General features: G+C 47.6%; 1 protein-coding gene across 12 annotated transcripts in view; it reads left to right on the top strand.

The window, feature by feature from the left end:
- The first annotated feature begins 4,141 nt into the window (after positions 1 to 4,141).
- Positions 4,142 to 16,243, top strand: part of MTSS1 (MTSS I-BAR domain containing 1) — a 157,669-nt gene continuing 145,567 nt past the window's right edge. For all 12 annotated transcript variants that reach the window (XM_044914672.1, XM_044914665.1, XM_044914669.1 and 9 more), the window contains exon 1: positions 4,142 to 4,701. In XM_044914672.1, the coding sequence (XP_044770607.1) occupies positions 4,630 to 4,701 (72 nt within the window). In that variant the 5' untranslated portion in view covers positions 4,142 to 4,629. The remainder of the gene's footprint in view (positions 4,702 to 16,243) is intronic.

Here is a 16,243-nt window from a genome sequence, read left to right as displayed (position 1 = left end):
AATAGCTCACCTTGATTGAGTACTTACTGGTGTGAAGTGCTAGAGTAAGTCATCCCATTTAGACCTCACACACCCTTAGGAGTTTGCACTTCCATTATCTATTTTACAGATGAAGAAACTGAGGCATGAAAAGCTGGGAAGAGAAGTCAGAATTCACACCTAGGCTGCTTGTCTCTGAGCCCATCCTCAGAGCCTATCCACAGCCTGGCTGCCCTTGTGCAAGGATCCCTTACAAGGGTCAGAAGTGTCACAGACCATTGCCTGAAGCTTCATCGCATCCCTGAGGCCTCCCCTAGCAACCTGGACACACGTTGGAATCTCATGAGGAGCCTCCAAAGCATATGGAGACACGGAGGAAATACCATCATGGGTTAACATTTGGGGGATCTAATGGAGGGTGAATGTGGAAGTCGCTGTACTCTTCTTTCTGTATGTTTGAAATTGTAGCAAAGTAAAAAAAATTAAATGAAAAAAGTGTATTGGAATAATATTAATTGACTTGGAGGGATTTCTATAGGAATTGTTTTTTTTTTAAAGGTTTTATTTATTTACCTATTTGAGAGAGAAAGAGAGAGGGAGCACAAGTGGGCAGAGAAGCAGAGGGAGAGAGAATCCAAAGCAGACTCCATGTGGAGAGTGGAGCCCGATGCGGCGCTTGATCCCAAGACTGTGAGATCATGACTTGAGCTGAAACCGAGTCAGATGCTTAACTGACTGAGCCACCCAGGTGCCCCAGGAATTGTTGATGGTAAGAAGTGTTAACAGGAAATGTTTTTTTTTTAAATTTTTATTTATTTTTTAAAAAAGATTTTATTTATTTATTTGAGAGAGAGAGCCTGAGCAAGGAGGAGGGGCAGAGGGAGCCTGATGCAGGGTTCAATCCCAGGACCCTGGGATCATGACCTGAGCCCAAGGCAGATGCTTAACCAACTGAGCCACCCAGAAGCCCCAACAGGAAGCGTTAATAACAAGATCCAGAAAAGTGAGTGTGATATGCTTCTATTCGTGTAAAGCAAATAATGACAAAATATGCACACATACGTATGTACACACACACACCCATATGTCTGTATGTCCTTATACGAGGATGGAATAAAATGTGTATAATACATTAAAAAAAAAAATCTGGAGCCCAGTCCCCAGAGATTCTACTTTAATTGTTTAAGGGTAGGACCTGAGCAAGAGTAGTTTCTTTTAAAATTCCTTAGATCAAAGTTCTCAAATTTGCTGCACGTTAGAATCATTTGGGGAGTTTAAAAAAGTCCTGATGCCCAGGCTATGGCCCAGATGAATTAAATCAGTCTCCCTGGTTGTGGAACTCAGGCCCAGGTGTTTTCAAATTCCCTCAGGGGATTCCAGTTGCCAAGTCTGAGGACCAGGCAGAACTCCTGGTGCACCTGGGGCTGAGAATCACTTCTGAGAGGGAAGGGAAGTCCTCTGGGTAGACTATTATGTGATAGGCATTTGATATCTACTTCAACCCTGGAAAAAGGCCACGAGTCAGGAACCTGCAAGGAAACAGGCTGGCTCCAGAGATCAAACAACCTGCCAGAAGTCTCGGGGCTAGGAGATGGTGGTGGGCATCCTGAACCACCCTCTACCAGGTGAAGGAGGGTGATGGGAGTGCCTTTGAGAAGGCTTCGCTGCTTCTCAATCTCTCCTTTCCAAGATCACACGACTTAAAATTCCTTTAGTAGAGCTTCATTCCTCTGGGTTCCTCCTCCTAGGAGCTATTTAAAAAAAAAAGGGCAAACACTCCTGGGAGGAATTGCATGTTAATCAGATCTTGTTGTCTGTGCAGTGAGTTCTGGGCATTTTGAAGGGAGAAAAGAGTTTGAGGGTGCTGAAACATGGGGAAAGAATGTGATGTAGGGGGTGTAAATCTGATGTTGTCCCTTTTCTGTTCAAAATCCCTCATTCACTAGACTTACCTCATCTTGTGTAATTGAGACTTCGTGCCCGTTGGCTAACAACTCCCCATTACCGCCTTCCCCCAACCCCAGCACCTGGCAGCCATCCTATGAATTTTTTAGCTAGTACTCAATTCCACTCATAAGTGGAATCATGCAGTCTGTCCTGCAGTTGGTTTATTTCCCTTATCATAATGTCCTCAAGTTGCATCCATGTTGTTACATATTGCAGGATTTCCTTTGAGGCTGAATAATACCCCATTGTATGTACATACCACATTTTCTTTATCCATTCATCCATTATGGACATTTAGGTTGTTCCCACATCTTGGCTATTCGTAATAGTTATTATGAAGAAGCTATTATGAAGAAGCTATGTCTGTAAGATTTATTGAGAGCTTATTTACCATATGCCAGGAACTGTTTTAAATGCTTTACATATATTAGTGGAAGTAAAAGTCACTAGAGCCCTATGAAGTTTTTATCCCCACTTACAGATGAGGAAACTGAGGCCCAGTTAGTTTGGCCCAAGGTCATACAGTTAGTAGGTTGTAAAGTGGAGTTTGAACCCAGTACAATCAGGCTCTATAAACAGTGACCTGATCACTATAATACCAATAGTACTAAACATCATACTAATGATAATGATTGACAGCAAACTGTATGTCAAGTTCTATTACTGGCAAGGTGAAGATGTGACTTATACATCCCCATAACCTTGGGGACAGGATCCAGCAGGGTTGTCCAAGACATTGGTTAATTCCAGAAGTAACACTCCTCTTTATGATTTTTGGGAGGGGGTGGAGAAGGGTTGTGATTAAGAGTTGGGCAGAGTTGGTTAAGTGACTGCCTTTGGCTCAGGTCATGATCCTGGAGTCCTGAGATCAAGCACCAACCAGGCTCCCTGCTTGGCAGGGAGTCTGCTTCTCCCTTTGACCCTCCTCCCTCATGTGCTCTCTCTCTCTCTCAAATAAATAAATAAATAAAATCTTAAAAAAAAAAAAGTTGGGCAGAGTGGCCCAGGGTAAAATTATCTTCCGCAGCTGTGATATGCCCCTCCATGAATCTCCTTGATGCATGCAATTTTTCAAAGCCTATTACTGAGTGAGTCTGACACAAGCCTACAGCATTTTGCATATGGTTTCTTTTGTCTCCTCCCCAGTATTTTCCTTTGTTGTATTTTGTGCTTCACAGGGTCAGCTCACGGGGCAAGGGAGCAGTCAAGAGTTAGGTACTTATGTTTAAAGGTCTTTTAAAAAGCCGCTCATTTGATTCCCTTCTTCCTTGCCTATTTGGTGGTAATCTAAATGAGGGCTCCAGCTATGTGCAGTTAGGCGGTGGAGCTATGAAAATGAACCACCAGCCTCCAAATCAACTCAGGAACATTTGTGCTCTTTCCAGGTTGAACGTCCCAACAGGGCTCTCTGCAGTGATACCAACACCCAATGCCCTCAGTGGGCCTGAAAAAACAAAAACCAAAAAAACATCCAAGTCACAGGCAGTCAACAATATCCAGAAACCGAAGACAGGATACAAAAACTCAATCCATTTATTTTGCAATGGCAAATCAATCCACTTTCCCAGCAGCCTGCAACTTTTATTGAACTGGGCATCCCGCCACAGGATACGCACCCAAACTCTCCTTAATTACATATTTGTTAATTACAAATTCATTACAGATTACGAATGCTGTCTGCAATCGTGACTGGCGTGGCGGTCCTGATATCACAGAAAGGGCTTCTCCAAAGGCTGCAGTAGCAGCAGCCGCGTCAGCTTTCCCGCCCTACTGAGCGCTCACTAGAATATGCTGGGCACTGCGCTAAGCGTGCCACCCTGCAAGACCCCGGGGAGCGGCGGTGCACCCTCGGTTCCAGGCGCTCGCAGCCATTGTGGGGTGGGCGCTCGTCCAGCCGCGTGCTGACACGCCCTCTCCGCGCTGCGACCCGCGCCCAGGGCAGGAGGGGGTGCTCCGCGCGTGCTCCGAGGAGGAGGTGTCTCCCGCGGGGCTGGAATCCTCGCCGCAGCGCCCGCCGGTTCCCCTCCTCTGCGTGCGCTCCACGCGCCTCCCGGGCACGCGCTCCTAGCCCCGCCCGCGTGCGGCGGACGCACGGCCGCGAGCGCGCGCCCTACCCGCGCCCCCGCGGCGGACGCACGGCCGCGAGCGCGCGTGCGCCCCTCCGAACGTCCCCGGGAGCCGCGCCAGAGCGAGCGCCGGGGCCGGGCGCGCAGGAGTGAAAAGGAGGCGGCGGCCGCGGCTGCGAGCAACAGATCCAGACGCCGCGAGCAGACGCGTTCTGCTGTTGGGCGATTTTTTTTTAATTTCAAAAATATTATTAAATTAGAAAATCTTGCATTTTTAAATGGCGCTGGCCCCAGGTCAGCGGGCGGTTTTCTCTGCTTCAAGATGGGCTTTGCTGTTTCCGTCGTGGGCACCAGTGGTGGCCTGATTGTCAGTCTTCTCCGGGCATTTTTAAGACCAGGAGCCGAGCACTGCATGTAGGCGAATCACCCTGCAGGGCGGTTTGGCTTTTTAAATTATTGTTATTATTTGGGGCAGAGAACAGCCGATCTTGGGCACTTCGTCCTCTTTGCAGAAGAGGCTGTGAGTCGGAGGTGGGTCGCTTGGAGGGTGGAATTGCTCGCGGGTGAGCGAGCCCCGGCCCCGCGCACAGCCCAGGCGGCCCCGAGTGTGTGTCCTCTCCCTGCCGGCGCCGGGAAAATGGAGGCTGTGATTGAGAAGGAATGCAGCGCGCTCGGAGGCCTCTTCCAGACCATCATCAGCGACATGAAGGTAGGACGCCGGGGGCGCGGCTGCGGTGGCGGCGGCGGCGCACTGACCTCGCCGCGGTGCTCCGCCTCCGCCCAGCCCTTACCTGCGCCGCGGCCGCCGGCCACCTGCGGGAGCGCTCCGGCCCGGTGTCACCTGCTCACCCGCGGCGCCGCTCCGGGCTCTGCTGGGTCACCGGGCGGGCTGCTTCTCTGGGGGTGTCTGATGCCCCCTGCCCTCTCCACGCTCATTGTCCCAGGGGGCGGCACCATCTCGTTTCCCTGGGGGCGCAGGGCCCCGGCTCCAAGTTTTCCATTGTCTGTCCCTGGACGGAGTGTCTGCGACCCGTGGAGACTGGGTGCCTGGGCGGACACCTGATTCCCCCGAGTACGGGGTGGGGGCACCTGGCGCGGTGGTGGGGAGGGGTATGGGGGCTCTGCTCGGCCCCGGGAACTGGCCCCCCACCCCTGGCCGAGAGCCTGAGAGCGAGGCCTTCCTCTCCCTCCTTGGCTTTCAGGTCCACCTGGGGGGGATCTGAGCAAATTAGGCATTAATTAGGTTGTTCCTAAGCTGGTGAGGGTGTGCATGCCTTTCTCAGCCCTCCCCGGGGGCGCGGAGCAGAAGTTCCCAGAGTAGCCTTGCTGGGGACCCTCCTTCCACTGGCTGAGGCTCCAGCCTGAAGGCAAGATTGGAGTCCCCTAAAGAACTGTATTCCGCCCCCCTACCCCCCCCCACCACACACAGACTCCAGGTTTTCTCTTGGAAGGATTGTGAATATTGTGTGTGTGTGTGTGTGGTGTGTGTGTGTGTCCGTGTGTGCTCGCGCACGCGCGCGCGCGTGTGTATTGGGGGCGGGGAACAACACCCTGGTTTTTTTTTCCTTCAAAGGGTGGGACTGGGGATAACCTGATCCTTGGATGTGGATTTTCTGGTGCATAGAGATAGACCAGGGCCCTGTGTTACTCATCCAAAGGAAATATAACCAGCCTCGCGAGCTGGCTGGAGGTGGGAATTGGGGGCGGTGGGGGGGATTTTTTTTTCATGTGTATTTAGGGAGCTTCTCTTTGGCTTTAACCCAGCCCCAGTTTGCCTCAACAGATCCGGGGAGGTGGTGTTTAATTAAAAGCTCGGCTTCCAAAACGGGTAGGCAGGTTTGGAAAGCTGTACAGCCGGTGGGTGTGGATAGCCCCTCTTCAGCCGCTGACTGGGCGTTTGGAGGAGCTTTTGTCTGATGAAGTGTAAGGTTTAGAGAGGGTTTGGCCTGGGAGATGGACTTTGTGAAGGAATGCTCAGCTGTCACGCGTGCTTCCCCCTTTTAGAAGCAACTGCCATCTCCCCAAGGGTGAACTTTTCCAAGGTGCCTCCATCCTGGTCTTGGCCCTCCTTCTACAGAGCCTGTGTTGTTGTTGTTGTTTTGTGTGTGTGAGAAATTGACATTCGTGTAGCATTATCTTCAGCTAGACCCTGCTTGTCCAGGAATGCCTCTAATCCAGCCACTTGGAATTAGATGGATTATTCCCTGTTCAAAGACAGCCTCTTTCATTCCTTTGCCCTCAATTCACATTGACTTATTGAAGTGCTCTTTTGAGACAAAGATTGGTGTCCCCGCCTCGGACTCTGGGGTATTTCTTGTTAACTTAAATTCTGTACGCCTTATAATCAAAGATTTGGTTTGAGGCACATGTGTATTTTGATCACCAGGGGAAGAATTTGAGATGGGCAGGTAAAGCTGCTTGCGGTTTCTTCTTCTTCTTTTTTTTTTTTTTTTTTGAAGAGAAATGGATGTTTCCAGTCCCTGAGTAGTAACAAGGACCCAGTGACCTAAAAGTTCTGCCCACTGCAGACCCAGAAAAAAAAAAATCTAGTTTTTTTTTTTCTCTCTTTGTTCCTTAATCCATAATCCCTCCAGTCTCCGTTCTTTGCATTTAGCAGTTTGAACCCAAAGCCTTTCAGAAGGTAGCCCACCACAGGATGGGCCCCCTATTTTCCGCCTGCCATCCTGTGGCTGCCCTCTAGCATTCTGGCCAGGGGGATTTGTGGGTGCCAAGGTGGCATGTTTTTCCCTCTGCAAGACGCCAGTTAAAAATAAGGATTTATTTAATGCCCTTTCAATGCTGGATCTATAGTTTGTGGTTCCTGACTTCTTTCCCTTTGAATTTAGTAGGGTTTGTTCAACATCCTGTGGGAAGGCATTTATTTTAAGGTTGTTTGTTTTGTTTTGGCAAAGATTTGAAAAGCAAACTGGAGGGGAAGACTAAAATTTGCCTCGGGGTCTGCAGGATTCCAGACTTTTGGGGAGTAGAGAGAGATAAGGAAAAAGAAAGGCGTAGACTGATTTCCAAGATTGTTTACGCAGAAGACAGTTGTTGAATATTTTAATGGAGTTTTTTTTTTTAAAAGACTTCTTTGTGGGTTGGATGGCAGTGATATTTTAAAAGGGAATTAAAAAAAATTGGGGGCATATAGGATAAGCAGTGCGTAGTATGCATAATGCATGAAGTCACCACCAATAAAAGTCAGTCTTTTAATATCTGAAGTCAGCTGGCTTTCTAATGACCAGTTTATCCTCTTTTTCTCTTTGAACTGCCATGATGGGTTTCTGATGTCTTTGGTCCCCTTTCTGTTTGCTTTGAAGGACAAGTGTAAATGTTGGAAACCCATTTGGAATGCCATCTTGAGAAAATTTTTAGGTTATTTTTCCAGAAGTAATGCTGGACTGGGGTGAGGAAAGGGTAAGGAAATTTTTTTTTTTTAGTAGCATTTGATTCTCCAAAATGTACAGCGACACAGGAAGGGAGTCAGTTTCCTCTTTGGAGGAGGAAAAAAAAAGAAAAGAACAACAAAAAAAAAATGGAGTAATTTCAAGGCCTAACACCATACATCTTCCCAAACCAAAAACCTCAAGACATTGAAAAGCTGGAGAGGAATCCTGCTTTTTTCTAGTGATCCTTCATCTGGCTAAATCCTCAGCGGTCAGGGTGTGCGTTTTATCCTTTTCAGGGGGAAGGGTGCGGAAGAAACCCTCGCTCTTCTTCCATTGGGATCCAGCAACTGTTAAATAACTTATTGATTCCTTGACGAGAGGAAACCTTGTGTGTTTTCCCCTGTCTTCCACCCTCCTGTGGTGGTGGTCACTAATGACGGTGGTGTGCAGAATCGCTTACTGGCTGCCTTTCCGCCCATGCACATAAATCAAGTTGTCTGGTGTGAGCTGGTCCCAAAGGGAAGGGGAGACAGAGATTCACGTGGCTGGAGGCGAGGGCCCATCACCCGTTTGTCTGGGGGAACAGTAGCTTGCCGGTGACTATGGAAGGCCAACTGACCGGCTTCTGATGTTTGACAATGGTTAGACATTGACGAGGTTCTAGAATCTTTTTGGAGTTTCTAATCAAGTGCCAAGAAAAGCAGGCTAAATGCTGCAAACAGCAGATTTGAGCCATGACTTTTTAAAAAAATTTTTTGGGATATAATGGACATACAACGTTATATTAGTTTTAGATATGCAACACAGTGATTTGATACTTGTAGTTTTTAAATTTATTTTGATTGATTGATTTTTTTTTTTTTTTTTTAAATGTTTAAGTAATTGGACCAGCAAAGAATTTGATGATGTTTGGGGAGCTTTTAAGACCAGGAGACTGGCTAAACTCAAGGGCAAGTCACTCTGGATATCTTTGTTCTTTTAATAATTAACTTAGGTTTTTGGTGTTTTTTTTAAAGTTGGATGCTAAAACCAAATATTTTCCTCGGCCTTGCTCAAGAATCAGCATGTCAGGAGCTGAATTGGGCCTGATGCAGGGAGAACTTTGTACTAGGTTTGAGAGTGTGTTGGGGGTTATGTAATGGGACTGGGGGGTGAAAAGCACTGAAGCACACCTTGAATATCCCTACCCCACCTCTCACTGTAGAGAGAGGTGTCCTGTTACCAGCACCTGTGCCGAGCAAAATAAGGGCCTTGTTCAGTTCCTCTCCACTGCCCCCCCCCCCCCAATGTTGGCACCTATATCCTCCTAAGTTCTGCCTAAAATTAGAGCTGGTAAAGGAACTTCTTGAATTCCATGGAAATCTTTTGTGGTTCGAAGGCATGACATGGTATTTTCCCTCACTTATCATAGATCAAGACTGTGGGTATTGGGTCAGCGCTGGATAATGATTTCAGGGTTCCCCCCCACCCCCCACTGCTTTGGCTTTGGGGTTTCTCTCAGATGAGAGGCTCCTTCCTGTTTATCGAGGGCCTGCTATGTGGAAGGTCTCTGGCTGGGCAGCAAGGAGCCAACAAGGCCTGCCCTTGGAGAGCTGCTTGTCCTGTGGGCTGTAAGTAGGTAACATTAAGTACCCTATGGTGACCATGAAGGAAGAGCATCAGTCAGTTTTTGAAGGACTTCTCTTTGACTCTTGGGGGGGAAAAAAAAAAAAAAGTTTTCTCCAGGAAGATACTGAAAACCCAGCGAAGGCCTCCAAGAGCGGCCAGGTGCTCTGAGGGAGGCGGGCAGCCCTGAAAATGGGGACACACAGAGGCAGGACCAGCAGAGCCCTTGTAAAGTACAGATGGGCCCCATGTTGTTTTTTCTCTTAGCAAATGGCTGTGTTTGCCCAGGATTTTACAGCTTCCTCAATTTGGGCCTGTGGGCGAAGAAGGTGAAGTGAAGATGTCGTAAAATTTGGCAGCAGGGGAACTGTCCAGAATGGGTGCCTGTTCTGAGATTGAGAGCCTATGTAGATCAGTCTGTTTGGTTTTTTTAGGTGCAGATCTTGTCCAGGTTTAGAAAGAAGAATTTATTTATTTTTTGGTCTTGGCTTGAATGTTTCTGTGGGAAAATCCTGTATACATCATATTTAACCAAATTGGGTAGAACTTGTTGTTCGACACTGTGAACCTTTATGTTCTGAATTTCCACAGTTAGCGATGCCTCGCATGGAGAGAAGGTCAATCCCAGGTCATGGTTCACATGGAAGATGAGCTGAGTTTGAGTTTTGCCTGGTTCAGCTATCAGTCCGTTCTTATGAGAGTAGCATGTACTCGTAATTCTGTAGTATTTATTGAGCACCAGCAAGGTTGCAAGCACTGAGCTCAGTGCTATGATTCAGCAAGTAAAGATACAGACTTTCCAGTTAAATTTGAATTTCAGGTAAACATCGAACAACTTTTTAGTGTAAGTATGTTCCATGCATCCTCGGGCTTCTCAGCGACTGACCTCTTGTACTTTGAACTGCTCTTTTGCATCCAGGAAAAGGAAAAAGCTAAAATGGTGTCTGTCAATATGGCCAGCTCATTTGAGGTTGTTAAAATGTTTGGAGGATGGAAAAGTTGAAACTATTGATCTAGTAGACGCTTTATCTATAATTTTCATCTGGGCTTTTCCATCTTGCCGGGGATGGGTGAGAGCTCAAAAGATTCCTTCTGCAGAAGACTGTTTAGGTGCTCATATTGGGACTGGGAAAATGAGATCGTTGTGAGGTCTCCATTACTTCTCGGAACTGCCTTCAGGACACTTTCCCCTTAAACCCACACCTCTGCAAAAACAAAGAAATACCTCTCCTGGAACCAAACAAAAGCCAAAGGCAGATTTAGCTGCCTAGGACACCAGAGAGAAGTATTTGGGGCTCCTTAGAGGGAACTGATGGATGCCTTAAGCACTTTAACTCAGATTTGCAGATTGCACTGCTGATATGGCCTTATTAAGCAGCAAACCAGAGAGACAAATGGAGTAAATTAATTGGCTGAGCTTCGAGGAAGCCCATTGTATTTGATTGTGGAGGTTCTCCCTTGAATTAGTTAGGAGGCTGTGCAAGGTTTCCTCTGAGTATCTGACAGACACACAGACACACAGACACACACAGACACACACAGACACACACACACAGAGACACACCCCCAATTAGTTAGGAGGCTGCACAAGGTTTCCTGAGTATCTGACAGACAGACACACACACACACACACACACACACACACACACCCCAATTAGTTAGGAGGCTGCGCAAGGTTTCCTCTGAGTATCAGACAGACAGACACACCCCAAAAGCAAACCCACCCAGCATAGATTCAAGAGCAGCCCACCGCTTGTCAGTGTTCCCCACCTCTTAGCCCAGGGAGGACCTGGGCTGTGTGTCTGCTGCTTCCCGATTTAAGACGCTCTTGGCGTTGCCTGTATGTAGTAGGTGCTTAGTGTTCACGGCATATGGTGAACACGGGGCAGGAAAGGACTTGGTGAGAACCTGCCATGTGCCAGGCAATGCGCTAAGTGCTTGGTGCGCATGGTTTCATGTCGTCCTCACATCAGCCCCACTTTACGGATGAGAAAACTGAGGCTCTTTGAAGAGAGGTGGTAACTTATCCAAGGCCACGGTGAGGTGGATTGGCTCAGACCTTGGCCGATTTGATTCCCAAAGCTGGAGGTCTTTAGAACATGCTGAAGGTAGAGAGGGGGGAATGGATTTATTTGTAGAGGGCAGCATACCGAATTCCACTTTACTGAGTTCTACAGGAGGCTCAAGGAAGGAATCAGGGTCTTATTTCCGTGCCTGGAGCCCAGAGCCAGCCTGGAGGCGTGAACTTGAGCTCAGATGCCGTGGGGACTGTTGTGGGGCGGGCAGCTCCCATCTGGCTGTCACTTTTGTGGAAGTCATTTAATTTATGATCTATTGACATATTGTGGCTTCCTTCTGTCTCCCACTCACCGGTCTTCTCTGACAGACAAACCTGGAATTCCCTTTCCTCTTCTTCTGGGTGTGCAGAGGGGAAAGAAGCCTTCGGGCCAGGCTCTGGCCTGTCACCCTTGGCTCCTGTCCTTGTCCCCATACAAAGTGCTGGCAGTCTTCTCCATGAGTGGCCAGAGGGCTGTGTTTATACGTCCGGGGAGCCCATTGGTTCCTGAGACTGGGCGACTGTGCAAGCCTGGCAGCCTGCGCTAATTATATGAATTAAATAAGTTCACCCAAAGTTCAAATGACGCCTCTAAGGGAACTCCTTACCTTGAACTCATTTTATGTCCAGCCCTGGAACTCTCTGGTAAAAGAGCTTTTCTGTATTTAATTACGTCCCCGTAACTCTCCAGTTTGGTTGAGTCTGTAGAGCCCTTTCAGGCTCTGTGTTTGCAGAAGTTGATGGGATCACCAAAAACCCCTCCTTCCTGTGCTGACTCTTGGCATATACGGCCTTGGTCATAGTTTCTAAGTGGTTTTTCTTCTCCTGTCTAGTTTAAGTGGGTTTAAAAAAAAAATCAATTGAGTGTCTTTTGAGCTGTGTGTCTTTTTATTTGCTTTCTTCCCCTTGAAGAATTTGGGCAACTGTAAAATATTAGCTCGCTCGTCATGAGTGGCCTCCTAAGTCCTGGAGGTGGGCAGCAGGTTTTGCCCGGGACTCCCTTCCCTGCCACCTCCCACAGGACAGGGGTCTCTCGGGGCTGGAGGAGTGGGTCTGGCCAGAGGAGGAGGCTCTGGGCGGGTGTGCCCCTTCTGGTAGAATGTGCCTGGTTACAGGCCTAAGAGTGTCGGGTTTCCTGTGAGCCTTTAAGACACTGATACCTGGACCTATTCCCTGGAGGTTCTGATTCATTGCTTCCGGGGGACATCCTGGGCATTCACATTTTTTTTCTTAAAGCACCCCCAGGTAATTCTAATGTGTAGTCAGGCTTGAGAACCACCGAGTCATACACAGTTTTAGCACCCTCAAAAGTACTTTCTCATCCTCACCAAAGTCTGAGTAAAAGCATGTTTAGATGTTTGTACAACAACGTGAATCTGCTAAACACTACTGAACTGGACGCTTAAGAATGGCCAAGATGATAAATTGTATGTTATGTGTGTTTTGCCATGAATAAAAATAAAAATAAATTTATAGTGAAACAACAGTAAATAAATTGAAATATAAAAATAGTAGAAAAAAGCATCTTTAGAATACTTAACGATTTTAAATATACAATAGCCCTGTCCGGTATGATTTTCTACCATAATGGAAATTGTCAAATACGTTATCCACTAGCCATATGTGACTACTGAGCAGTTGAAGTCTGGCGAGTGTGATCAAGGAGCTATTAGGTTTTATTCACTTTTGTTTAAATAGCCATATGGGGCTAGTAACTCCCGTATTGGACGGTGTAGATCTATAACATACCATTTAAGTAAAAACAGCTTCCTGCACACCTTCTACTCCCTTCTGGCTGGCCCCTTCGTTGCCTCTAAACCCCTCCTGTGGAAATTCCAGAGCTCCTGCTGACCTTGGAGTCAAAGAGATCTGCTTTTCAATCCCGTGGGCAAGTTACTTAATCTCTCAGCCTCCTTTTCCTCTTCTGTACGAGGGTCTGAGAAAGTACCCACTTCAGAGGATTCCGGAAGCAGACTGCGCTTGCGAAGCTCCACGCCGTGCCTTGCCACTGGCACTCGGGTGTTAGCAGCTGTTACTGTTCCAGTCACTGTAGTAATTCTTTCCACTACTTCAGGCAAAAGCTACCCAACCCTGGACATAGTTGTATTTAGAGTTTGCACCGAAGTTGCAGGAAATGGAGAAGTTGTGTTGTTTTTTTTCTTGCTAAGTCAATTACTCTTGAGTTCATTATAACCTCATCTGCCTCGGCTGGGCCTATTTGCAATTCTGTGTTTGCAAACCCATTGTCTATAAAGGGAAGGGGAGGGCTGGGTCCTGGCTGAGGTCCTCAGGGCATTTAATGCTTAAAAAAAAAAAAGTCTTTCAGAGATGTTTACACCAGGGTAAGGGGAGAGGAGCAGCTTTGTAAAGGCCGTCTTTTTCTGTCTACATTGTTTGAGTTCCCCCTTCTTTTTCGGGAGTGATCACCAGGGAAATTGGCCTCGGTCGCCTCTTACCCTGCCCTGTAGCAGCAGCTGGGCACTGATCTTCTGTCTCTTCCTAGGACTTGGCCATATTTGAATTCTTCCTTCCTGCCCACCTGCTGGATGTGTCCCACCTGCCTTAGCCTGGGATTCAAGGACCCCGCGGCTGGGCCCTAGCTGAGTGGTCTGCTGTATGCCTAGTGCTCTCCATCCTGGAGTCCCTGGCCTCTTTGAACACATCCTGTGCCCCTCATTCTTGCTGTTTGTCCTGCTTGGAGGACATTTCTGCATTGTTGGCCACTGAAATCTTTCTCATCCTTCAAGGCCCCACCACAAAGTTATTTCCGCTTTCCACCAACCCAGATATCCTTAGGCATTCTTCACATCCTGTGTTGAGTCTACTGAGTATTACGTTCTACCTTACGTGGTTGCCCTTGGGCTTTAAAACCTGGCTCTGCCACTTCCTAGGTAGATTACTCTGGGCGAGTTACTCAACCTCCTGAGACTTGATTTTCTTATCTGTAAAATGGGGGAAATAATACTTCCCTCTTGAAGTTGTAGGGGCTTCAGTGAGAAAGTATATGTAAAGGGCTTAGCGTGAAATAAATGCTAAATAAAATGCTCTTGTGTATCTGAGCTGCCGTGGTAGTTTCTAGTGGAGTACCCTGTAATAATAGCACTCAGATGTTTCAGAAAATACAAGAAACCCATAGCTCCACTTTGATAATGCAATAGAGACAACACTGCAGTGCTTTTCAACTTTCAACGTATATGAATAATTTGAGAGAACACAGTACACGTATTCAACAGATCTGACGATGTGCCTGCTATGGGCCAGGCATTGCGGGGGGTAGAGATACACCTGTGAGCAAGACCAGTAAAGCCCTCGCCCTAAAGTTGTTTTGTCTAGAAGAGGAACAGAGAAGCAGCAAGATCTTAGGGAGGGCCTCTGATCATCGTTGGGAGTGGAGGACAGAGTCAGGGGAGGCTTTGGTATGAGTGACACCTACGTTTTATTTTACCTATTTCATGAGCCTTTATATGGCACAAGCAGGCATTCTAGTGCCTTACCAATAGACTCTAACTCCTCCCAGCAACCCGGTGAGATAGTTGCTGCTACAATTCCCACTTTACAGATGGGGAAACTGAGGTCAGAGAGGTGTAGCCATTTGCCCACACCAGACAGCTCGTGAGAGGGAAGGCTGGGATTTGAACCCAGGTGGTCTGGCTCCAGGCTCTGGGCTTATCTGCCGTGGTGGGCTGTGTCTTTTCGGATTCTGTAATGGGTGTGTTTCACTGATCTCTTTGACGATTGTTCTATCTGTACCTTTAGGACTCAGGATGAACCAGGTAAAGCCTAACAATCGAGGCTCTTCTCTGAACTGCTTCAAGAAGCTCAAGGGGCCTCTCTGTATTTAAAGCAGAGTCAAGCCCAGCCGACAAGATCCTGTTGGATGGTTGACTCACCCCACGGGTGCCTCTGATTTGTCAGCAGAGGGAAGTAGGTGGGGAGCAGGCAGGGTGTGAGACCCAGGGTTCTGACACAGCTGTTGAAGGTGACAACCACGAGACACAGGTTTGTTTTGCTGAAGACACCCGTCCGTCAGGGTCGCCCCAGTAACGGCTCTGCACCCACATGCCTGAGCACGAAAGAGGAAGGGGGATATTTGCAGTAGGAGGCTGGAAATGCTTCGAGATTAGTTTCCAGGGAGACCTCAGTTTCACTTCTGAGGCCCGGCTTGCTTGCTTGCGCCCCGGCTCCTGCAGCTGAGCACGGAGTCATTAAGGAAGTCTTTGAGTTTGGTTTAATGGTCGCTCTTTGTTTTGAAGTGATTGTTTACTGAACCTTCAAAGCCAGCTCTCCAGCAGGATGTGATCTCGGGCCTGAATAATTGGATGAGGCACCCCAATAGGAAGCAAGTAGCCGGGAGTAGGGCCAGGAGGAGCTAGCTGGTGGCCAAGCCTTCGGCATCCCAGCGCTCACAAGTTCTGCAAGCTGGAGGGACTGAGGTCGCCTTGCAGCCAGGAGTAGACCTGAAGCAAGGGTCTCCTGGAACCTGGCCTCTTTGATGTTGTGCTGGCCTTAATTAGGGACACCCTAATTAAATCACTAAGGAGGAAGCTTATTCGTAAAAAGAAAAAAATTAAGTGCTTTGAGAGCATTTCATGAGGGATTACTTCTCAAAGATTATGCAAGCAATATAAAGTTAGTGGAAGAAAAACAGAAATTTCAGTTAAGTAAAAAAATAAAACTCACCCATACTGCTTGATTACAAAGCGGGTTATGTACACACATTTTACACAAAGGTTCATGCGGCCCACGCTGTGCCAGAAATTTTTTTTCACTTAGCTTTTCGCTTACCTTGCCTTTCCGTGTATGTAATTATGAGCCGTGTCAGTTTTAATGTTGTGTGGTGTTCCATTGTTTGGTATGTGTACAATTAATTTATTCAGCTGACCTGTCTTTGAGGACCGACCATATGCCAGGTTCTGTGTTAAGTGCTGGGGGTACAGCAGTAAATAAAAATGGACACAGCCCCTGCGCCCCTTGGAGCTTACATTCTAGGGCAGTGGGGACAAACTAAGTCGGTTCTTCTGTATGTTAGAGGGATTATGTGCAATGGGGAAAAGAAGAGCAGAGGCAGTGTTGTTGTTTTTTAAATACCGTGGCTAGGGAAGGCCTCACAGAGCAGGTGACCTTTGAGCAACACCGTAGGAAGTACGTGGATATTGGAAAAAGAATATTCCAGGCCAGGGAAGAGCATGTGCGGAGGCCTT

This window comes from Neomonachus schauinslandi, chromosome 4 (assembly GCF_002201575.2).
Source record: "Neomonachus schauinslandi chromosome 4, ASM220157v2, whole genome shotgun sequence".
NCBI classification, from domain to species: domain Eukaryota; kingdom Metazoa; phylum Chordata; class Mammalia; order Carnivora; family Phocidae; genus Neomonachus; species Neomonachus schauinslandi.
The sequence above is the reverse complement of the archived record's forward strand: the minus strand, read 5'-3'. Positions and strand labels throughout refer to the sequence as shown.